The sequence below is a fragment of the Lissotriton vulgaris genome, chromosome 6 (assembly GCF_964263255.1).
Source record: "Lissotriton vulgaris chromosome 6, aLisVul1.2, whole genome shotgun sequence".
NCBI lineage: Eukaryota > Metazoa > Chordata > Amphibia > Caudata > Salamandridae > Lissotriton > Lissotriton vulgaris.
The window spans coordinates 307,577,570-307,603,744 of record NC_141694.1 but is presented as its reverse complement, the minus strand read 5'-3'; the positions used below and the strand labels follow the sequence as shown (position 1 = coordinate 307,603,744).

At 41.6% G+C, this 26,175-nt stretch overlaps 1 protein-coding gene across 1 annotated transcript in view; it reads left to right on the top strand.

Annotated features, from left to right (window-relative positions):
• The window catches only part of GREB1 (growth regulating estrogen receptor binding 1), a 612,299-nt gene that overhangs the window by 544,620 nt on the left and 41,504 nt on the right, over positions 1-26,175 (top strand). The window contains exons 27-30 of the mRNA XM_086926326.1: positions 2,541-2,745; positions 6,207-6,381; positions 8,882-9,100; positions 23,613-23,748. Of these exons, the coding sequence (XP_086782452.1) occupies positions 2,541-2,745; positions 6,207-6,381; positions 8,882-9,100; positions 23,613-23,748 (735 nt within the window). The remainder of the gene's footprint in view (positions 1-2,540; positions 2,746-6,206; positions 6,382-8,881; positions 9,101-23,612; positions 23,749-26,175) is intronic.

Sequence of the window (26,175 nt, the reverse complement as noted above, 5' to 3'; positions counted from 1 at the left end):
TCCTTGCCACAAAAACAAATATATTATTGCCTCGTCATACATTTCTTGAAAAAGAAAACATTTTACAAACGCCTTGAGTACCAGTTTACAGTCACAGATTGTTGTAAAATAGTGAATGCTTAATTTGGATAAAAGAACTGGTGGTGCTCTCAAATGTCAGATTGCAAAATACCAGAGATGCCTCGCTTAGATTTCCCTCATTGCTCTTTGTTCTACCACCCTACTCTTCCAATCGCACCATTACAGGTTCTTTTTAATCCTGTTTTCTCCCTTTGTAAATGTACCCCCCCACCCCCTGGATATCGCAAGATTTTTTTATTTTAAATTGAACCCTTGCGATTATCCAGTATCCAATTATCTAAGAATTCCCAGTAATGGTTCAGTCCGCCACGTGATATTCAGCTACCATAGTGAGGAATATTGCCTTTGATGAAGAATGCCACCATGAGTTGTGAGGTGATATCTCCATAAATCTTTTTTTGATCCAGGAAGATTCACCCTTGATTGAAGTTTTTGTGGCGTGTTCACTCGTAATGTGATTATTTATAGGTGAAGAGGACGTGGCCAGGTTGTGTTCCTCTGCCTCTCCCTTTGTGTACACATAAATTTGACTTACACCTTGAAAACGTCACAATCGCGTGTAATTACTGTCTAATATACTCAATACAAGTCTGCGCTCTGAAAGACATGCAAAAGGGGCCTGCCCAGTTGAGTACTAGAAACGTGCTTGAAAGCATGCAGTCTATATGTGCTGTGCAAACACTAAAATATTTGCCAGTAAATTCCCTCCTTCCGTTTTTTGTCCAGATTTTGTTGCTCCTCCTCAAAGCATTTTTATTCTGAGGGATCGCACTTTATGAAATAACTTTCCCTACTGATTTGTTTGGTACCTTCTCTGACTATACTCACTACCTATTGCAATCACAGAGTATCAAACAGTTTGGTCTTTTTAAATAGAGTCCACGAAACGTTGGGTTTGTGACAGACTTGCATCTAAAGGGCCTGACAATTAGCACCCAACAAATATTATAAGTAAATAAACAAATCAAAGCATTCTGCAGTGGAGTGTGGTGTGGATATAACTCAGCTAGCAAGAAAGTAGCTAACCAAGATCTCTCACATTTGGGGAGAGTAAACACTTTCATTAGGTAGACAAAAGCATGAAGAATATATCAAAACTCTATACATGATGAAAGCACACTTATCTCCAAATCTTCCCTGAAAATTGTACAACTACACATTCATTTATTGTGGCAGTTTTCTTCTTCACCATGTGTGCTGGATGAGGTGAAATATGCTTCTCAGTCCATGTACAAAAACTCTGGAACCAGCATCTAGTAATCATTGTGACTTTTGCTGCTTTCATTTCGGTCAGTAAAGCCTTCCTCCCTGTACACCTAACAGTTATGTAGAGTCACATATGACTTTGTAGAGGGATGACTTATTGTCTCTGTCTATAGGTGAATGAGTTCATAGTGTGCCTGTTGCAAGCTACTTCCATAAAACACAACGCAACCAACAATGAAAATAAGTCATCTGAGAGAACACTACTTACTGGTTAAATATATACACACTGGGGGATCTTCACAACAGAATGGCAGAGCACGGTGTTACGCTACAATTGGTAACGCTGCGGTCCAACATTCTGAAAACGCAGGGATGCGCTGTTTTTGCAATAATGCGGCGCACCCACGCTGGTGCTGAATTGAGCTGCATAGTACCAACGAAGGTATCCTTGCACCATAGGGCATGGGTGTCTGTGTTGCAGGGAAAGATTGTTCATGTGCAGGAAGGTGTCCCTTCCTGCACATAATCAATCACCAATGGTGATTTGTAACATCTATGTGTGCAAAAAAATGCAGCACATATAGAAGTTGCATCTTGTCATTATTTAATGATTGTGGGCAGGAAGGCACACCTTCCTGCACATGAAAAATTAATGATGGTGATTTGCTCTTTCTATGTGTCCTGCATTCTTCTGATGTGTGCTGCAGAATGCAGCACGCATAGAAACAGCAAAAACGTGGATAAATTAATAATTTCTACTCATTGTGCCAGTTTAAAACCAGGTTTTCCCTGGTCTTATTTTTGGCGCTGCCCAATATTTATGCCAGCCATGTAAATAGGGGCAGCTTCAAAAAGTAATGAATGTTGCAGCGGAACGCCCCCACAACACCGATTGCCCGCTCCTTTCACACTAAGTTGTGCTTGATATGGGGCATTATTTACAAGGCAGCGTTAAGCCACATTAAGTGGCTTAACGCCACCTTGTAGATAAGGCAAAGGGCTTATCGCCACCAGAACTTCAAAAAAGTGACGGTCTGGTGGCGATAACCCCTTGAAAATATGCCCCACTGTTCTGCTTATTTGTACTGCTACTATACAAACTGAAACTGTGAAATCATGTTAATTAATTGTTAACAGTATTTTGATATAGTGTTTTACGTTCTCAGTGTTCGTAAGTATGTTTCATTACCAGTATCCTGTACTTTCGCTCAGATGTATAGATAATGTAATATTTTCTCTTCCATTTTGAACAGACTCTTGATTATGTAAGAAGCCCTATTTTTACACCTACAACTGGTCGGTATGAGCATGGACTCTTTAACTTGTACCATGCTATGGATGGTGCCGGACACTTGCATGTTCTCGTTGTCAAAGAGTACGAAATGGCAATATATAAAAAATACTGGCCAAACCACATTATGCTGGTCCTTCCAAGTATATTCAACAGTGCTGGTGTAGGTAAGGACTTGTATTTACATTTTTACGTTTTTAGAAGTCACTTGAATATATTTGATGATTTTATCAACTGTATCTTACCTAAGTAGTGGTCCCCAATGCTAGACCATAGGGCCAAGTTCACATAAAATCGTGCACCCAATGTACTAAACAACTTTGCTTTTATAAACCCTGTGATTTGCAAAATCACAGGGTTTGCGAATGTATAGGTGTTTCATGCCACATACTAAATTTACTTTTCCAGTTATAAATGCAGTTCCGACTTACAAAATGGATTTTGCAATCCATTCTAAATCACAATTAGGAGGAAGCACGAAAGAGGCATCCATTCCTAACTCCATGTTGCAGTAGTAAGTCTCAATGATGATTTGTTACCTCACTCTCCAACCCTGTGTTTGTTGTCAATCACAGGGGTCAAAAATAATGACTTGCCCGTTTAATAATAATTTGGGGGGTTGTTCTGCAACCCCCTGCAAATGGAGATTTTGTAACACAACCTATTAGCGCACAACGTGCAACTACATTTTACAACCTGTCTAATAGTAAATTAGTACTAGCATGAGAGGAAGCTTTTGTGTATTATTCAAGAACGTGCCTTATTAACAGTGGGCAGAATATTAATTTTCACTTAGTTTCACATATATGTGTCAATATGATACTATTGCCATTGAAACGATTTTTCTATGACCCGCTGAAGTGTGTTTTCCCAGCTTCTGCTAACTAGGCCTCAATTAGATCTCAATGCCATCTTGTTTAAAATGGATGCCCCAACCTCCTGTTTATTTATCCTTTGTATTTCTGCTGTATGTATCTCAACAAGGCATGAGTTTGTTTATTTCAGAATGACATTATTCTAGAGGAGCTTGCTAGAGGGATTAAAACATGTTTTCAAGAATCCTTCACTTGCACACAATATTACATTAATTCACAATTCACTGTTGTTTATGTATCTAATTTGTTCTGACACCTCCGGTATTAGGCCAAAGGTGCTGATCAGAAGTCATGTATTGGGTTAGTGCTTAGGTAGTAGGGCTGTGTTACAATCTACCTACTTGGTACACTCCTTCCACCCTGCTCCCCTCCCCCCTCTCCCCCGCTTCCAGAGGATGCCTTTTGAGTTGGCGTCTGCCGCCTCGGCCTTCCAACGTGTGATGCAACATGTCCTAAAAGACTGCTCGAAGACAATGTGCTTCCAGGACGATGATCTGATTTATGGATTTATGGTTCAAGCTAAAGCGAACACAACAACAAAGGTTCTCAAGAAACTCAGGGAGGTGGGGTTTACCACTAAAGAGTAGATCTTTGTGAGCATGAGAGCTTTGATGCTAGAGAACACCTAGAGTGTACCCCTTTGTATTAGAGTGGCTATTGCAGTCCCAGGCCAGGCTACGCTGTGCCTGACAGATGTGACTGGGTGTTTGAGTCAGAGGCACAGGCCATTTTACCTATACCACTGTGAGCAGACTGCTATCAGATGGCCCATGTAATAGTACCATCAGTCCTCGTAACTGGAGTTCTTGGCCTTCATCAGGGTTAGGACATAAATGAAGGGATACATGGAAGGTGTGCAGTGTGTGTGGGTTTGTCTGTGTGTTGCCGCCAAATTGGTTGGCTCTAGGTTCCATTGGACCACACCTGCATATTTTTTGCAAGATGGTGGTCTCCTTTGTGCTGGGCTGGCAAAGTCATTATCGGTCATTTGTACCTGTAAAACAGACTTTGCCCCCTTCTATGAAGCTGGTATACCTGGTGATGGTAAAGGCACCCAGCCCGGGGCCTCTCTTTATTTTAGTGCAAGACTGCACTACGAGAGTGAAGTCCAATACCATATTCACTGTGATGTGGTCATTTCCCATAGCAACGGGTCGTCAGGAAAAGGTGCCAAAAGGCCTGTACAGTTTTTTGAACAAACCTCTGATTTTAAATTTCGGTCAAGTCTGAAACAGTATTTTTTGCAAAAAGAATATGTGAATTACTGAACGTGAAAGGTATCCTTCTTACACCTGCGGTGGAGACAAGCTCCCCAAGTAATACACTCAAACATGCGCTATTGCAGAAGTTTCTAATATGCCACATGACTGATTTCTCACTAGGATACAGGCCATTGCATTAGTACATATATTTAGCTGAGCAAATTTATTTGTAAAAACCTTACCAAGGTGGTTTACGTCTCGCCTCTGAAACTGGTCCTCCAGTCAACAAAGCTAGCATGAGATGAAAATATGGCAGTTATAGGCTACTCTTCTCAAGCATTTTATAAAGTAGTGTGTTTCCTTTCAAAAGGCTATACTTTAGCACCTTCCCATTCGGTCTTCAATCCCCCATGTTGAGTCTGGTTCCTTTGGCTAGAAATGGCCATTCTAATTCTGAAACTATATGAACCGTAGTTCTTTCCTTAGTAGTTCCAGAGTTATTGCTGGTTAAAGGTCTAGTCGTATGTCAGCCCTACCTAACCCATAGCCAGTGAATATCAGACACACACAGGGCTGGCATGGGTGCTGTAGTTCCTGTGACTGCCTCTCCACTGGAAAATCTCTACCATTACTGGTAGACAAAAATATAGAGAGACCTGAACTTTTTTTGCACTTTCTCATATTGGGAGCACCCACTATTTTGTTCTCCCTAACTTTGGTTAAGAGGGCCTGTTGGACACTTCACCGGTTCTAGGTCTCCAGTGACTTGGGTTCTGACGTCCCAGTGGCGACTAATTTCAAACCATTTTACCACCTGGATAATACAGGAAGTTACCAAGGATTCTTAAGGATGGAATTCTGGTTCTTGGGCCATGAGCTTTGGGACTGACATTTTGCAAGATATTTGGTATGGACTATGTTTAGGGGGTTCTCCCTTTATTTGGGATCATTCTTGTGTACCAAATAAATGCTAGAATAAAATAAAGCACGAGTACTAGCTTCCTATATTCCATTACTCAAACTTATATTTATAGAAAGAGACCAGAGCTGTTCAAAATATCACTGAACTGAGCAGAGGCGTCCCCCATAGGTTAATACTGGCCCTGTAGCTTAGTGTTAAACAGTGTGATGGAGCTATAAGAATGTTTGGACTTGGATCTCTGGCCCAGAAGGTGCTAAGATCTTCTTGATTTTTTTTTGCAACCTATATGTTGAGGATGCTGTTATACGTACCTGTTAGTAAAGTCATGGGCATTAATTTATTATCAGTTATGTACTGTGCTATACAGAATTCAGAGGCTCTAAGTGCCTCAGCCTTCAGAAGTTAGCCCTGACTTCTTACCCTTGCTACCCTGAGAGACTCAAGTGCTTGAGGGTAGTTCTTGGCTATCCAGTTTGGAGTACACCAGTATGGCGGCCATGGAATACCAGTCGTTAACAACAACAAGCCTAAATGATGATGCTAAGAAACCACTGACTGTCCCAGTGTGTATTCGGCAATTGCTTGCTAAGTATCGGTTTTATCAGTAGGTTGTCCCTTGTGTGTTTTAGGTGCTGCTCACTTTTTGATCAAGGAGCTGTCTTATCACAACCTGGAATTAGAGCGAAATAGACAAGGAGAGCTTGGAGTGAAGCCTCAAGACATTTGGCCTTTCATCGTCATCGCTGATGATTCGTGTGTGATGTGGAACGCTGTAGATGTCACCTCTACAGAATACAGAAACAGGTAAGTTTTGAGTAGCGTTGGAAGCCACATTTTTTTAAATTATCATTTGTAGTTAATAAAAAGTTCTACTGGTGACCAGAAAAGGGCATGTTCCACATTAGCACCATGTATGGAACTTTGATAACTGGCTAGCCAGTCAGAATGCTCCCTTTGAGGGCTGTTGCTATTGTTACAGGCCTGATAAGGGAGTATTCTGCCTTTGCCAGGCCCCAACCTCCCTCTGGGGTGCTGTTAGCTCTGACAGTAGTGTAGCAGACGGAACTGCCTCTTAAAGACAGACAGGACAACAGTTTGCATATGTTTCACTGCCGGGGCAAACACTGACACAGTCTCAGTCAAGTTTTGTGCCCTTGCTCTGATTGCCATTTTTGTTTACGTGATCCAGCTCCACGCCCCATCCTGGACATGCATTTCACCACCACCAATTACAGCACTCAGTAAATAGGCGAAACGTGGCACATCTGGAAACCAAAAAATCAGCACCATTTTCTTCTTTGGTTCTCCCTGAGTGAGCCTGTGCTGTTGCGGTCGCAGCTTTAATTTAATTTAATTTAATTGATGAGTTTTATATAGCGCTAGCTAGACCCGGAGGTATCAGAGCGCTTTACATGAGGATCCTTGTGCTACAAGTTACAAATTACATTCGTTACAAAAGCATAGTAAAGCAGCTGGGAGACGAGGAGCACTGTGCCCAATGTCCGGCTGGGTAGGTGACAGCCGAGGAGATGAACCGAGACCAATCTCCTCTTTAGCTGTCTAGCAGCTCCACCGGGCATCAGCCATGTTGCTCAGGTCTCAGCAGCCAGGAGAAACAAGAATAGCAGTTTAGCATAGTTATGTTTAGTTACGGTTGCCTTGTCAAACATAGAAGAACAAGTCCCCAATAGAGGATAGAGGGAAAGGGGGAGGGAAGTTGAAACAAGGGGGCTGGGAGGCAGATCACTTCTGGCAGACCTAGGTTCACCAAGATGCACCATCAGGAGGGGGTCCTCTTGTTCAGTCTATTGGCCTGGGGCATTTCTTGAGCCCGGAATTAAGGCCTTCATTTAGCTTCCTCTCTTTCTGTATCATGGGCGCTTCCCCCTCATCATTCACCCCCTATGGGGCCTGGATGCTCTCAGCCGTCTAAAGCCCTGGCCTCCGCACACAGGAAGGAAAATAAAGTCTCCAGGGGAGCTGGTGTTGGCAAACCCAGCTGCTGTTGTCCTTCAGTCTCTGTGTCCATTTTCAGGTCAGCAGAGGCATTCACGCATGACAAAGCACCCCCCACCCCTGAAGGCACCCCTGACTAGTTGAGGGTCATCGTTCAAGAACTACCACACTGTCTCACTCTCCCTATGGAGCTCAGTCACCCCCCCCCCCCACACACACACACACACACCACTGCGGCCCCACTGGATTCATTGAGGCTCACCTCTCAAGGACTGCCACAATGTCTCACTCTCCCTATGAGGCTCTGTCTCTGTTTTGCTTCCCGGTGTGGTCTGCACCTGTCTCCCCGGGCCTCCTCAGCTGGAGTGGTTTGTCCTGACACTCTTGTTGGGGCCTCCTGCTTCTGGTCCGGCATCGGCTCACTTGTTGGGTTCCGGCTCGCAGGGATGTTATAATTACCGCAGATTTAGAGGGAAATGATCCCACGACAGGCTCGGCTGCAAATACCTCCCGTCTCTGCATCTAAGAGGCAGGGTCCGCGGTTCATTTCGGTCTCGCGTCCGTGGCAGCCATTTTGTGTTCGGGCAGCTCCTTCTTGCTTTAGAAGAGAGGGACACACCATCACCTAGACCAGTCTCTTTGCACCTGATAGCTGGTCAGGAGATTACTTTCATTGCTCAGAAGGGTCAGCCTAGATAGAGAAAGCAGAGATGAATTCATTGCAGTATGTCTTGGGGAGGTATTTGATGGATTCTTCCATAGTAGGACAATCAGCTGCTGAGAGTTATGTGCGAGCCTTGCATGTTACATGTTTGAATCGTGGCAGGACTGAATCAGCCTTACATTCTACCAGGTTCAATAAATTGAGTACCACTAAATTGGATGATAGACGTATTATCACTTACAATTCTCTGGGATGGCACAACTGTAAGATCATATATGTTTTATGATTATAAAACAGCCTTTATGAAGTAATGAAATATACTGATTATAATAAATTATTCTGCAAATATATAAGTCCTTAAAAAACAAGATTCACCTCTTAAGGGCTGAGGCTGTGCATCATTACACTTTGATAGCAAGATCTGGGATGCGTTAGAGACAAACAGTGGTTAAAGGTAGGGAGGGATCCCTTTCATTTCCTACAGGATGATTTATTTCCTCCATTCTTCTTTCAGTGCTGTGTTTCCTTACACTTGATATTCAGGCCTTTTGTGCACTCAGTGATGCTTCCACTGACATGCGTATCATCAAGATACCTCTCTGGACATTTATTTTCCCTATAGATTAGAAGGAGTGAGGCTGGAAGACTTTGACTTGTTATGTGCCTCCTCCTCCTCTTTTTCAGGGGACATCCAGTTCCAGAAAGGAATGTGTCTCTGAAGTCTGTGCTGCAGCACATGGAGGCGGCCCCAAACATTACCCTTCATGCCTTGGTCGGGATGCGGAAATGGTCAAGTAAAGCGAAGAGCTGCAACATCAAGGAGCCCTTCTCCCGCTGCCACCTGCATGATTTCATCCTCCTGAACGTGGATCTCACGCAGAATGTACAGTACAACCAGAACAGGTGGGTGCAACTGGTCCTTATATAGCTCAGCACATTATGTACTGATCCCTGTAAGTCAGTATGAGTCAGGCATGGACGGTATTTGAGTTGTGCAATTGTCCAAGTGTTCAATTTCAGTAATTGTAGTCCATCTGACATCTGAGCACCCTAAAATAGTATTTAAATTCCGTGAATGAAATACTTCTGTAAGAGATAGGACAATGACTTTATAGGGAGAAGTGCCTTTCTCAGAGGTATTGATGTACAGTACTGGTTCAGTTCTCTACACCTGTTTCTTCCCCACATTACCTCTCTTTACTCACCGTTTTACTTGCTAGTCTCCTAGTACCTGTTCCTTGTTTATATGGTTTAAAGTGTAGTGTGGATGTTATAAGGTTTTGGTAGAGGATCTTGGTTTAATAGGTTTAATGCAAGCCTTATATAACAGTCAAAGAAACAAGTGTATATAATTCTACCTTTTTCAGAGCATGTTATTTGTTAATTTGACAATTAAGCCCCTATTCTGAGGGCCGCAGAATTTCGGATGCAAATTGCACATCTGGTAAATAGGAACTTTGGGGATTATGGTATTTATCAGGTGCGATTTGTACGCTATTCTGAGTTTCAGAATGGGGAAGTGCGCTGATTATGCATGCTTTTTTTACTTCTGAGATGAGTAAAGTGCTCAGTAGATTTTGTCCGATTTGGTGCAACTTGCCTGTATAACTTGTAGCAGCTATATTCTGACGAAAACCTTACTGGCAAAATCCCTCAAGGTCTAAAGAGCACCTCGTTAAGAAAACCTTTTACTTTTTATCAAACCTTTTCTGGTGCAGCGACTTCCTTCTGGAACTCACTGTCAACAGCCCTTCAAAGCATTCCAACCTGTTTATATTTTACAAAAACCTGATAGTCTTTTTTGACACTTCATTTTTTAGCTGATCATTTGACTGCCACTATCATGTCTGTTTTTTTGGTATGTGTCAGTTTTAAAATGTTTTATTATATATGCTTAAATTGTATGTGCTGAAGTGCATCTTGCCTGCTCTGTGCTAAAGCAATGTGTGTATTGTAAATAAATGATGAAACAAAAAGACAGGCAGAAAATATATTTTAAATTGTCATCCAAAAGTTCTGGTGGAGTGGTGGTAACCAATTCCAAGGAATATATTTAGAACAATGTAGTAGGTACGGCTAGCCTCTCATTCAACTCTATGGCTAGATGTTGCGCAGTCAAATTGATGACATTCTTGACAACAACTGTGGTGAACATATTAATTGCATTTCTGTAGTGTGAACCTCAACACATGGGTAGTTGAGTTATTTACAATGAACACGCAGCATTGGGTACGTCAATAGATCTCAGTTAATGTGCCAATGCTTAAGGTATTAGCATATTAAAGCGAGGCACACATGAGTGAACCGACAGAGAAGAAAGTAAGGGCTACGGTTGTAAGGTAGTCCCTCATGCAGTTTAGGTCAAGCACTCAATGGGAGACTGAAGGATCCACCTAGTGGCGGCTCCTCCGCTAAGGTGGAGGAGCCTCGCCTTACTGCTCCTGGAGCAGTACAAAAGAAAGATAAAATGATAGTAACAAGAAGTTATTATCATTTTATTTTTCTTTGCTCAAGCCAGGTGGGCAGGGCTGGCTCCCTGCAGAGTGAGCAGGAGTGGTTTGCACTCCCTCCCTACGTGCGCATGACGGCTTGACCGGCCCCTAGGGCCAGTCAAATCATCATGCGCACTTTACATGTTCTCCATTGGGCTGTGTTGTACAGCCCTGTGGAGAACATACACAACCTCCCCAGGCACTGCATGAGCAGTCAAACAGGCCACTCAGACCAATCACAATGCTCCTCAGGCAGCGTTGTGATTGCCTGGTAAAGTCTGGAAGCCTGGGTGCTTCTGATGCTGCCAGCAGACTGAGGAGAGGCGTGAGGCATCGAAGGTAAGTTTATTTATTTTATTGTTTTCTCCCGCCACCCCCACCTTCCTGCCCCACCACACCCGCTCTGAGGCAGCTGCCTCTCGGCACACGCTCACAGCCAAGAGCATTAGGTGAGAGATCAGTACTCTACTTTATTGAGTCAAGATGTGATTAAAATGATAATTAATTAAATAGGCAGTTTGAAGAATGTAAGTAGTTGAAAGGGAAAGAGCCAAAGTTCTCTCGTATGTATAGTGTTAGCTAAAGGTCTGTTTGACAGCTGCACTATCACAATACAGACATAAACATGTATTACAAGAAGTTATACGTCACAGTCACACTGAAACAGACTACAACAGCTTCTGCAAATGGGTCACAGACTTCTGTGGACCAGCGAACTCGGAAAAAGTAAGAAAAAAGCGGAACAAAAAGTCCGCCCCCCTGGTTCTGCCTCCCTCTAAAAGAAAAACATAAAGAGGTCAGAACCCTGGAAAAGAAATGGCGCCGTACTTATGAAACAGATGAACTCATTGCCTATAAAACCTCTAGGAGACAATATCACACAATGATAAAAAACGCCAAAAAAGATCACTTTCTAGAAGCCATCAACTCCTCTAACAACAAACAGAAAGAAATCTTCAAAATAGTTGATGATTTTATGAATCCCAAATTCCTTAGACAAGAAATCCCACCATCGCTTTCACTATGCAACTCCATAGCAAATTATTTTGAACAGAAAATACTTAACCTTACCAAAGACTTCCCAGCCCCTCTAGGGTCCCTCTCTGCTGAAAACACACAACCAATGAATAGTAAAATTCAGTTAAACAATTTCTCCCCTGTTAGTCTTGAAGAAACCCGTCAGGCTATCCTTTCCAGTAAGTCAGGCTCCCCTTTTGATCCCTGCCCCCCTCTGTTGCTTCACGCTCTAGTGAACAACGTAAATCCAAGATTTAATGCTATCATTAACTCTTCTCTGGCCACTGCCGCCATCCCATTTGAATGGCAACTAGCCGCTGTAAAACCTTTGCAAAAAAAAACCCTAGCTGACCCCACTACGCTCTCTAACCTCCGCCCTATTTCGCTGCTCCCACTCCTTTTCAAACTTACGGAAGCAGCGGTAAACAAACAACTGACCAGGTACCTGGAGGACAATGACATCCTACAACCCAACCAAGCAGGTTTTAGAGCTAAACACTCCACGGAGTCAGCACTACTACATATGGTGGAGACACTCAAGATTGCAATGGATCAAGGTAAAAAGGCCGTCCTGGTTCTGCTAGATCTATCAGCGGCCTTTGATACGGTCTCACACCCCGTATTAATTGGCCGCCTAGCAGAATCAGGAATAGCAGGAACTGCTCTTGAATGGCTGAAAAACTTTCTCAGCCATAGGAAGCAAGTTACGATACTAGGAAGCCACTGCTCAGACGAAAAAGCGTTAAAAACAGAGGTACCACAGGGCTCCAGCTTGAGTCCAATACTTTTTAACCTTTACATGACCCCTTTGATAGAGCTCATTACATCCTTCCACATCAGCACAATATCTTATGTTGATGATACTCAGCTCATCCTCGTCCTGGACAATAACACTACAAAAGCAGAGGAAAATCTGAGAGACTGTCTTGCCGCAACATTTGAATGGATGAGAAATCACCATCTCAAATGTAATTCAGGCAAGACTGAAATCCTCCCTTTTGGCCAACAAAACCTTGTTTCCCCCAAATCCTGGTGGCCTCGAGATGCAGAAGTCCCCCCGAATACCATCACGATGGCCCGTAACCTTGGGATACGGTTTGATGAGGCCCTATCTTTCAGACAACAAGCAGGTACTGTGGCGGGGTCCTGTTTCAACATAATCAAGGGCCCCAGAAGGTTCTTTGACCTTCTCCCCCTGACAGCCAGAAAGACGGTAGCGGTGGCCCTTATTACTTCTCGTCTGGACTACTGCAACAGTCTTTATGCAGGCTCCAGCAAAGCTGTATTGCACAAATTGCAGATGGTCCAGAACGCCACCGCCCGTCTTGTGCTGAGATGGCCCAGGAAGTCGTCTGCATCAGCAGCACTTAAGATCTTGCACTGGCTGCCTATCCACAAGAGGGTGCTATTTAAAATCCTATTAATCACTTTCAGGGCCTACCACCAGTTGGGCCCCACCTATCTGTCCAAAAGGTTCGGAAGATACGCACCTTCTCGCTCACTTAGAGCCTCCAACCTAAACCTACTTGTGACCCCTAAATGTAGACTCGCTACAAAAGGAGGAAAATCCCTTGGAGTATTAGGAGCCAGAGCCTGGAACAAACTCCCACTCCAACTGCGTCAGATCCCGTCAGAGAACCTCTTTCGAAAGGCTCTTAAAACTTGGATTTTCAAAATCACTGACACTTCCTGTTTAGCTTTAAACCCCACCTCCAGACATACCAGACACTTTCCTACTGAGTCCTCATTTGGCTCACTTGCTTTTATTCCTCTGCGACATGTATGACTAGCGCCAAGATGCTCCGTGGAGTGTAAGTCGCGCTTTATAAAAATAAAATCACATCACATCACAGTTACTTTATTTTTGGGTTCATGTCCTAGTGTGGGTGCATAAATGCATTATATAGTTGGGGAATACTGAATCACAGAGGTAGTGAACCTGCATAAATAATTGTTAATTGTTCAAAAGGTGGATTTAATTTTAGTGTGTCTGTATGACTTTCAAAAGGAAAACATATTATGACCTATCTAAATCTCTTCTGGAAGAATGTTCCTTACTCTTTGGGTGTTGAATGCCAACGCTTGATTTACTGTTTTTATTTTATTTTGCTACTTTGGAATTTATTGGAAAGCTAAGGTTTTCTTCTGATGGTCTGGCAGTCTCCAAAGGTGACCTATCACAACTGACTTACTGAGTCTGCAAGAGCACTGCAAAAACCTCTACGCCCCAGTTTACCATCTAATATCTGATACTGTGATGATTTAATTAGAATACATTTAGGAAGCCAGAGGAAAGGGCACTTGATCAGAAAAAGAAAAATCTCTCCGGACTCGTCTTGCCTTCAGATCGCCAAAGTCTCCGGTTCATAACACGGACTTCATAATGAACGTAACTCTTCAGATCCAGTGAGATACGGTCCTTAATTATTCGCAAACAAGGCGAGGGTTGTACTGTGTAAAATAAACACTTGCATACCTTACTGCACTTGCTGACGTTTTGTGCCTTCATTTACCAAACGTACGCGTGAATCATTGGAGAGAAAAGAACAGTCCAAGCTTTGCATAGCAAGCTAATGTTTACTAATATGCTAAACTTTGATTCTAACTCTAACTAACATTTTGAAACCTTTTATATTAATACCTGCATATCTTTAAATAACAACATACCAGGAGCCATACATCCTGCATTTAATTCTGTTATATCACTGAATAAATAAATTTGAGACTTGACAAAACGTGTGTAGTCACTATATAAGGTCAATTAAAACACTTCTTTGTTTTTGAAAGATGCTATCTGAAGTTCTTCGCAAAAGAAGGATATCCCAGGCAGAGATGGGTTGAGCTGATAAAAGACATGTAGCGACAAACGATTCGAAAGTGAAGCTGGCGGCTTAGAAAGCTGTTGAGAGACACAATGGACTTTTTAAAGCCATGTAGTGAGAATCGGCTTGAAAGGGAGGGTAGAGTTTTTTTTAGGGGGGAGAGTTTTATGTAGAGCGAACTCGACCTGAAGGTATCAGACAACTTTACATGAGCACCAGAAGCATTACAAACGGATACATTAATTTTAGTAGGTATGGGGAGATTAAGCGATTTACCCAGAATCACAGGCGGCTGAGTGTCCATACTGAGACTTGAACCAGGTTCACCAGCTTCAAGGTCGACCACTCTAGTCGTTAGGCCAAATGCCAAGAAGAGTCACATTGAGCTTTTGGAAGTCATGAAGTGAGTAATGGCATGCAATGTAAAGTAGCAGGAACCATGTAATAAGCAAGCACAACAAACAGAGAACACTGAGTATGGAAGAAATACGTAACTCCACTATCGGAATCTCAAAGTCAAGCAAAGCTCACAATTCCACACAGCGTATTTGGTGAATGTTTGTTAACTATGCTGCTTCCTCCTGCAACATTGCGTGGCAAAACAGTACTGTAAGATGCAGCTTGATACCAGTCTCACTGTAGCAGCATCCATAAAAGGAAGAAGAAACCAGAGTGCAACCCTTGAGTTCTGTGAAAAAACACGTTTCGCCACATTATGGTAGAGGAGGAGCCTGATATAAGGAGTTTGTACTAGGTTAGGCCAAGCAGTACCTCCTCAGACAAGATTCCTAAAATTTCCTCTGCCTGCCCTACACTGAAACATCACCTGCACATTGGTGATAGTTTTCCAAAAAAGGCAAAAATGAGAAATTAAGGTATCCAACAAGCTGTGTAGACTACAGTTAGTTAACCGCAAACTTATGGTTGTATGCCACTATATTGCTGTCAACTACCATTATATTGTTAAAGTAAGTAAATATTTAATCTACTTACCATGACTATATGGGGATAGTTGATACAGTGGATGCAATATTCACGTAGGTCGATGTTCTGACAGTGACACCAGAATAACCCATTGGTGGATTGAAAACAAAAAGCATATATCTTAACTTTGACATAACACTGGGAAAATTAGTAGGGGATGTTGCTGCAGTGCTATCAGAAACGCCAAAATAAAACAAAGCACTGTGCTGATCAGAGAGCAGCTGGCTGAAACTGCCAAAGATTCACTAGCACTAGAAACATCCATGGATATTTTATGTGAATTTCACTGCCAAAATCTATTAAATCATTCACTGAAAAACTTCAGTAGTACTCTTGTAAAATGGAAAGAAATCTGCTCACATTTGGAATGTTCTAAACAAAGAGCTTTTCAGTTTGAGAACATTTGACTGAAACTTTATTAAAAGGTTTTCCATTCTGAGATGTGGTGTTAAGATTTTGAAGGAGTTATGTGTAAATTCATTGTAAAGTTCAGTGGTGCTTCTTTTTCATGAAATGGTTTTTCCAAGCGAAATGGAGATTTTTCAGGAATTCTGCAATTTTTTCACAGAAGTATCTTTATATTTCCTAAATAGCCCCTATTACTTTTAACTTCATGGAAATATGTTCAGAATTTGCAATTTGCACAGATGCATGGTGGATCACAGTGTGATTACTGCAGAAATATGTATAGAATGTTAAGAGGGAAGTGAACAAAATAGGTATTAACTTCCTTCGTAACCACGTAATGCAGAATGTTATTGAAATATTCTGCATGTTAAAAATGTAATCTGTATTTACCCAGAATTTCTGAAGAATGGAACGCGCCCATACAGCAGGAAGGTTCAACCGTGCAGATGTGTGGTCTTCATTACTCCCAGTTTAGGCATATATTAAAATTGTCTTGAAGCAGGTAAAAGTTGAAATAGTAGGTATATTAACAGCACGGCAAAGGCATCCGCCTAGATTGGTTTCCAGGTGCAACTGGTTACAACCAAGTGGAACCATACATTATCAGCATGTGAAAATAAACCAGTTGCATGCCGTTAAAGGAACAGAGCGGAAAAACAAACAGTAACATGTACCATAAGAAAGAAGATACATTAAATAAAGTCATTAAACAATTTGGGAATACTCCTAATGCGAGTGTTGGTTTTAACTCTCGAAGCAACAGAATCAAAATAATGTCCATTACTTTGTTTATCATTCTGGTGGTCAACATCGTTATAATCAGAAATGCGTGGAAGAAACTGAACAGGACATTTAGCAACTTTCCTAGTGTTCCATACCTTACCATCCTGAGTGACTACTGTTGCTAAAAACTTTCTTGACTTGCATGTCCTTACCGTATCTATTGGAACCTTTATTTATAAAGCCAGGTTTTAAAATTCTTACGCAGTCACCAACACTGAAATCATGTTCCCTCGTTCTCCATTTATTATTGTACCATATTTTGGTACTGTTTTGTTTAATTTCCACCCTTCTGGCAGTATCATGTGCACATTCTCCCTCTTGCAACAAATTCTTGCATTTTTCCCTGAACCACCAGGGACAAACACTGGAAGCCGGATTCCTACCTTCGAGTAACCTAAAGGGACTGACCTCAGTAGTAAGTGGGGTAATACGATACACCCACAAACATTCCCTAAGTGCACTCAACCAATTTCCTCCTTGTTTAAGAGAGTCAGTGACAAAACTCTTAAGCACACGGTTAAAACGTTCCACTAGACCGTTCTCATGTGGTTCATAGAGTGAGTTGAGTGTGTGCTTGATACCACAACTTTTAAGAAAACTCTCCATTTCAGACGTTGCACCCCGTTGTCAGAAACAAGAGTAGAAGGACATCCTTCACGTGCAAATACTTCTTTAAAGAAGTTCACAACAGCACTAGTGGTGGCCTTTGGAACAAACTTCACTTCAGGCCATTTAGAATGGTAATCAATCATGACCAAAGCGAAACGTGAACCCTCAGGCAACATACTGAAAGGACATGAAATGTCGATAGCAACTTTCTGCCATGGCTCCTCGGGCCATTTAACTGTCTTAAGAGGGAGAACATGTACCTTTAACATTTTTTCACTGGAAACGCATTCATGGCTTTCCCTGACTGTTCGATCAATGAACTTGTCCGTACCAGGCCAAAAGAAATAGGTTCTGATTAAGGGCTTCACCGCAGATATACCTGGATGTGTTTTGTGGGCTAAACGGGCAATTCTGGCCGTGGAGTTCAATCCTCCTCCTGTGGAAAGAATGTGTACTAACGGTTTGTGGTCTGACCTGAGTATGAACTTGCTACCCCACACATACATTCTGTAATGTTCGACTGTCCATACACATGCCAGCAGCTCTCTCTCAATTACAACATACTTACGCTAGGTGTCATTGAGAGTCCTTGAGGTAAAACCTATATTGCATTCATTCCCACCCTCCCTTTGGGATAATACACTTCCAAGCCCATATAAACTAGCGTCAACAGTTATGATGCATTTGTTCCTCATGCGAACCGGTTTCAATGTGAGAGCATTAATAATGTCTCTTTTAATAGCTTCAAAAGCCTTTTGTTGCTCATCATTCCACTCATACGTAACACTCTGCCTCATCAATTTTCTCAATGGTTCCATCTTGGTGGCAAAATTCTCAACAAATTTGCTGTAATACTCACACATTCCAGAAAATTACAGTAGTTGTTCTTTGTTTATGGGAGACGGAGCATTCTGTATGGCCTCAACATTGGATTTTTTTGGAATAAGACCTTCACCAGAAAACGTATGCCCAAAATATTCAACAGAGTGTTTGAAAAGCTTACACTTATGAGCCTTGAGTATAAGTCCAAAATTTTCAAGTCTCTTACATACTTCATTTAAACGGGCTTCATGTTCTGATTAATTTCTTGAGAATATTAAAATATCATCCTGAAAAAATTTGACATATGTGTCAATGTCTCTGAAAATCTGAAACATTACCCTTTGAAAGGCTGACGCCGCCGCCGCCAGTCCAAAGGGCATCCTAGTATATTGAAAAAGACCATGTGGTGTGATGAAAGCTGTATATTTCTTTGATTCTTCTGTAAGCTCTATCTGATGATATGCAAACCTTAGGTCAAGTGTGGAAAATGCGCACCTTCTAATAATTAAACTACCTCAGAAATATTGGGGAGAGGGTGGCAATCTATCACAATGTTGGAACTTAATGCTCTCAAATACTCACACACACAGAGTTTTTGGTCGGGTTTGCGCACTAAAACAATGGGTGAAACCCATGCAGATGACTCAATGGGCTCAATGATACCCTCATCTGACAATTCTTTAAGCATTTCTTTCAATTCATCCCTAATGTTGATAGGTACACCCCTCAACTTCTGTTTAATTTGACAGGCATTCTCTTTCAATACAATTTGTGTGAGAAATTCTTCAATCTTCCTAATTTGTCACAAAACACTTTGTTATATGTATTTATCAATTTTTTTCCTTTTCCTAAAATAGCAACATTTTTGTTCACTGTAGCAATACTGCACATTTCTTATTCATTACAAAGAGAAACAGAAAATTCAGATCGTGGATTGAGAATTATTCCCAGTTTCCACTGGTCTCGCCAACCTAAGACATTTACCCCTTTCACAGCAAATTACCATTTTATGTTAGCACATCTTCGTTTGAAATACAATGGAACTTGAAAGAAACCTTCAATTTCAATTTTTGACCCAACAAAACATTCAGCGGTTATATCAGAAGGTTGTATATTATCATAATTACAAACAGATTATAATTTGTCTTTAAACTATTATGATGTGATAATTGTCCATGGTGACTCGGAGTCTACCATGAGATCTAGATCCATACCTAAAACTTGAAACATACATTTGGGAGACCTGATACAAATTTCCTTTTCAGATCCACTGTGTATGATTCAAACAACAAAACCTTTGTTATGATCAGGAATTTCTCTAACACTGGTGACATTATTGATTTCAGAAGTAACAAAATTAGTGCTCCTTGTCTGATTACTGTAGCGTTTATCTCTTCAAACGTTGCTAAAATGACCCATTCTGCCACAAACTCTTCATTCTCTGTTGATTGCAGGACAACCCTGAAACATTCTATATGTGATCTACTTTCACATCGGTAGCATGTGTTATATTTGGAAAAATGATCATGTCTTTTACCAGAATAACTACTGTTGTTGTATCTAGACGAATTTTTCCTTGTGGAATATCATTTTTAAAATCACTTTTTGTTTTGACAACACAAATCTCCTCCTCAATAGTGGATTTGTTTGAATTATTTTGTTTTACAACATCCATCCACTTTTTTGAAAGCTCCGTAGATTTTGCAATGATTACTTTATCCAACTTAGGACCCCCCATGATCCATAGCTTTTCCTGTATTTTTTTGGTTTTAACATGTACGATGATTTGATCATGTATCCTTTCGTCTGTGATACCTCCAAAGTTACAGTGTAAACTTAAAGATTTCAAGGCCGTTAGAAAATCATCAAAAGACTCATTGGGCCACATGCATCAATCTAGGATTTTGCATTTCCTAAATAGCGAAAATTAAGGAATCGCTATTTAGGAATTGCAAAATCCTATGCATCAAGAAATCCAATTTTTTTTTAGGATTTCTTAAATTTCGGAATTTGCGATTCCTTAATTGCGAATCGCAATTAAGGAACGGCATTACATTGATTCCTATGGGCCTAGAGGCCTATGGGCCTAGAGGCCCATAGGAATCAATGCCGTTTTGCATTTCTTTTTTTAGGAAATCGCAATTTGTTGATGCATTGCAAGGGTGCAGAGGGGGGTCCAAAGGACCCCCCCTGCACCCCTGAAATGTATTTTAAAGTGCATGTTTCACACACACATGTCCTAAGGACATGTGCGTCTGTAACATGACACTTTTCAAAGTGCATTTTTGTGCTTTTTGAAACAATTTTGCAAATTAACACGAGGGTCAACCTCGTGTTAATTTGCACTTCCTATTTCAAAATTCGCATTTTTTAAAAAAATGATGCATTACATTTAAGGAATCGCACAAATGCGATTCCTTAAATGCATTCGCATTTTTAGGACATGCAAAAAAAAACGAATTTTGAAAAAATGTTTCATGCATCCCAAAAAAGTATTTAGGAAGCGCAAAAGGCCGAATTTACCGATTCGCACCGTTTGCACTTCCTAAATAGGTTGATGCATGTGCCCCCAAGTCTTTTTGTGCTCTGGTATATAACTTAAATGTATTTAAAGTGATATTGGACGTAGGTTTGAATCTCTTTTCCATCCTGGTGAATGCTTCAACATATACATTCATGCCATCACCTTCTCCACTTTGTGGCATAATCTGAGGTAATGCTCTGAAAGTAACTTTTCCCTCAGAACCAAGACAGTGGAGCAAAATACTTTTTTTCCTTTCAGCACACATGCGCTCACCATCTATGGCTTTCATACAAGTAAGAAATTCTTCTTTACAGCTGGGCCATGGTATAGGTGGGTCGCCTTTATTATGAAGGAATTTTGCAGGTGGATCAAATTGCATTTTGTTGGAATTGGAGTATAATAATAAAGCTATTTTTCTAAACATAATACAAATTGCATGGAAATAAAGCGTTGCAGTTTAAGCCCAATATTTCCACTACTACTTGACAAAATCCCATTGGAATTAAGGATTAGTGGTGATAATTAATATAAACTGAACAGTGTAATAAATAAAAATGTGGCAACTCACTTGTTGCAACAGTAGTTCAAATTTGTTTCTCGGTACACACTGTGAAACAGGATGCGTGCATGTAAGTGTGTAAATCTTGTTAAACACACTTACCGATGCGCGGTAAACATTGCCAAGGAAACAGCATGATGGCCGCTGTAGACGTTGCACGCTTAAATCAGCGCAATAACGTGTGGCGCTTACTCTAATCTGAAAGCATGTTCATAGAATCTCTAGAAGAGAACGAATATAAATGAAGGATCGATGACGGAGGCAGAATGTTCCAACAGGTAAGGAATGCTGGAATGAAGTCGAATGATGCGCCCGAATAATGTGCTCGATGCACCCGTGGTAACGATTAACCACAACAATGAAGTAAATAAAAATAATTAATCCAAATCGATGATAGCGATCGTCTCCAATGCCAATCCAACAAAATGCGGCAGCAAAGAGCTTCCAGATGATCGCAAAATAACAAAAAAATAATAATCCATGGGTAAAATCCAGTGCTGTAGAGTAGGCAGGAGTAACAAAAGTCCTACTCGCCGCCAATATTAAAATTGTCTTAAAGCAGGTAAAAGTTGAAATAGTAGGTTTATTAACAGCACGTCAAGGACTCCACCTAGGTTTGTTTCCAGGTGCAACTTGTTACAACCAAGTGGAACCATACATTATCAGCATTCCAGAAAGAACATGGAATGCATGTGAAAATACACAAGTCGCATGCCATTAAAGAAACAGAGCAGTAAAACAAACAGTAACATGTACCATAAGGTGTTTTATTAATTAAATGCAACAGCATGCTAGTCACAGTGCTTCCAAAACTCCTTTTGGCACCTGTCTTCCAGCGTCTCTTGCTTGGTACCCACAGGAGGGTTTTTGAACCATGAAGAAAGTTCTAGCTGGAGAAAAGGTGGGCAACAAAAAAGGATCACTGACAAGGACTGTGATGAAAAAGAGAGACTAGGTGGTAACCCATGCCTATTCTTTGTTAAACACCAAAACTATCACTCATCTTTATAAGAGACATTTCGATTATTAATTAGGAGTGTTATGCTATGAAGTATTATAAAAACAAGGTCCATCAACTATACTCATAATTTGGATATTGAATAACTAGAAATATACTGAATACTGATGGCTCGGCGTGCTATATCACGTGCATTTTTAATCAACATGGGCTCTTTACCGACACAATAAGGAGACCACTACTAGGATAGCTCCTCAATCATAATTTAACTGGATAAAGATAACCAAAGTATGAATTTGACTATATAACTATATTCAAAACTAAGCAAATATTTGGCAAACAATCCAAATACAATACTGTAAAACATAGCTCAACTTACTCCTTTAACGTTAATAATTTCAGCAGAAATAAGCAACCTTTAGAAATACGTTATAAAGTTTTAAAAATGCAGGTAATGTCAGAGTCACTACTCATGTATATTAGATGGAGCAACATTTGCTTTTTTTTCATTTTATTTTGAAAAGATCACAGACAGAAGGATTTCAACTATATGTCATTAATTGAAAATGCTACTTCCCTGTGCATCCTATTGTACGTTAAATCACTTACTTGTGGTGTGCTGTCCTCCATTTTGTGCAAATGAATGCGACAGTAAAGGGGTAAGTTCAAGTAGTACGTGTATCAGGAGGGAGAGAGAGGACCAGATAGCTAGTCCAGATCCCCGGTTTATATGTCAATTAATCAAAAAGAGACTAGCTAGGAATGGGGTTGACAAGATTTTTATATTTTAAAGATCATAGTGACTCAGTTTTGTTTTGTCAAGGGGTGGTGGCACCTAAAGGACGTGGGAGGTCGTAACTCGCCTCTAACGTCCCACAGCCTTATTTTTAACCGCTGACGGAGGCCCAGGTAATAAAGTGTTTTTACCCTCCGGGTACTGGGACCCCCGCCAAGCCGTTTTAAACTCACCAACTTATCACCCTTCACCGCACACACAGTGACATACCTGCTCCGCTGTAACCAGGCGTCGTAGCACACCCGGGACACGCTAGGTGTCACTGGGTGGGCCCGATGATGAAGCATGCCACCAACTAGGTTGGTGGGTGAGGGCTTTTTAAGGACACCCAACAGGTGCCACCACCCCTTGACAAAACAAAACTGAGTCACTATGATCTTTAAAATATAAAAATCTTGTCAACCCCATTCCTAGCTAGTCTCTTTTTGATTAATTGACTTAAGTTCAAGTAGTGCCATGAAGTGGTCATATTCCTTTTAATTACAGATTTCTCAGTTAATTATTTCCTCTGTGTAAGCTAAATATATGTAGAGAAATGCCATGATTAAGAAGATGGATGTGGGAGACCCGTTGGTATAAATGAAGGAGAAGGTGGGTCTTTCCATTAATGTGCTCACACTTTTTTGTTCTTTTTGATTTAGGTTTACCTGCAACGATGTTGACTTCAATTTGCGAGCACACAGTTCAGGGCTTTTGATTTGTAGATTCAATCACTTCAGTGTAATGAAAAAGCAAATTGCAGTCGGAGGGCACAGGTCCTTCCATATCAAACCTAAGGTAAGTGAAGATAAGGGCTGTTGCCTTGTCAATACGATACTGTGTGTAATTTGTGCTTTTTTTGCATTTTTCCATGATATCCTGTTTATTTTCCCATTTTGTATGCTAATGTACCCATATTTAATTTGACGGAATACTGAAAATGTTTTTACATAGGCAGCATTCAATATTTTATTCAGTACTTTATTGTACAGGCTAAAATAAACCAATTAACATATTACAAACACATTAAAATGGCAAATCAGTCAAATTGAATAGCCGGCCTTGGATATACAGAAATATAAACACACAAAAAGTGATCAGTGTAATACATCCCAATAACCTAACCACTGGCAATTGCCCAGGGTAGCATTTTATTATATATTTTTGGTGAGGTGGCATAGTGGCAAAATAACTGTTCTTATTGGAGCAGGACCAAGGCGGATTTGCATACAGCAGGATCGAATCTGAAGTGGCATAGTGGGCAAAAAAGAGGGGTTGAAATGCTACCCTGAGTGATCGCCTGTGGTTATACTATTTGCAAGCATTCCTGAAATCACCTTTTGTGTGTTTGATGTGTTTATACAGAACTGTAAATAGAAATATAACAGACAAAAAACGAACTATGGGAAGCTGGCTCTTTATATAATATATCAAAAGAGATATATTATGTAAAGAGTCATGGGGTTCCCCTTATAAGTTGACAGGGGCTTGCTAAGGCAATCCCAAAGTGCCCTGCTAGGGGTAGTGCGGTCGAGCAGCCGTAGGCTTTTCACAGAGGAGTGCAAGACATCTGAAAATACACACAATGGTCAATAAATGTGACACACGACTCAAGATGGATCGCCACACCAATTTATAAAAATAGCAAGCATCTTTATGTTTGTTTAGGCATCAGAAGAAAAGGGTTGATGTAAGCACTTTTTTAAATAGGAATTCTTTTTAGTTCAGAAAGTCGACACAATGCAATTTTTGGAAGCTGCATTTTTAACCTATGGGAGGAAAAGTCATGCAGCATTCAGGTATAGTACAGCGACTTACAGGACCAATCTCCAGTAGTTAGTGTGTGCTGTGGACAAGGTCCTAGGCAGCACCAGCAAACCACCACCAGCGGGGGCAGTGGGTGCAGAGGTGCAAAACGTCGTCGGGTGCCTTATTTTACTCTATGGGGATCAAAATTCACGTAAAAAGGATGCAGGCTCGGACTGGGAGGCCAGTCTGGCTGAACCAACAGGGGTGCTCAGGGTTCATGATGCTCTAGGACATAGGGACACCTTTGGTCCTCTTCTCGAAGGCCCAGGGTGACGAGTGCAGAGGTGTCTTTAGGCATTTTATTTTCTTTAACGGGAGTAGTCACGGTAGAAGAGGCCTTCGTGCAGAGGTTTCAGGCAACGTCAAGCAGTTGACTGGGGAGGAAAACACAGCGGACTCGGTCCCTGGAGGGCTGGTGGACATCGATGACACACTAGGCCCACTTCAACATAGGCTTGGAGTGTTGGGTGCAATGGAGTCTTCATGCGTCTGGTTCTGTGGTCAATGAGTCTCACAGAAGTCTTTGGTTGCCTGCAGGATGCAGGTCCGCTACTTCTCTGGAGAACTTGGTTCCTGGGTGAAGTGCTGGCAGGTCTCCCGGTCTTTGGGGACTCCACAGCTGCAGGACAAGTTGACTTTTGGCACCGTTGGCCAAGTCAGCAGACAGGCCGGCAGGGTTGGTGCCAAGTCAGTTGCTGGATCTTTAGTTCCTGCAGGATGAGACTCTTCACCTCCTTCTTCATCTTTCCTGGTGCCTCTGGCTCCCCTAAATACTGAATTTAGGGGCTTTAGGGGAGATTAGGGCAGTAGCCAATAGGCTACTGACCCTTGTGGTCACTACTCCCCCTATATTACCACTTCCTGTGGGATGTGGGCATAACCCTGTCTCAGAATTCCTAAGTATTCCATCACAAAGATGGCTACTTTTAAAAAGTTTTGTCCACCATGGTTTAGCCCAGGCTAGGGGTGGTACTAGCCTGGTGGTGGCATACCTACCTGACTAGCTAATTTTCTAACCTGTCTAGGTGCCAAAGGGGCTCTGGACTCTTTCCCAAGAGGGGAGCTAGATTCGCTTTTCGAAGGCGGCATCTCTTTGAACATTGCCGGCCTAGGAAGGCTAATCAGCAGGTTATCCTGTGAAAGGGGGGGGGGTGACACCCTCTTCCCAGACAGGCTTTTGCTCTGTATCTCCTGCTGGCACTCACCTTAGGTGGTCAGAACAGTGTCTCAGGTAACAGGCTGAGAGAAACCAGTCAGCTAGCACACCAGTGGCTGTTAGGTTTTTAGGGGCACCTCTAAGTTGCCCTCTGTGTGCATGCATTGGTAAAGGTTGTATGACTGAACAACGCAGGGAAATACTCTGCAAGCCTTTACCACACATTTGTTGGGGAAGACCCCCACAAGCCCGAACTTACC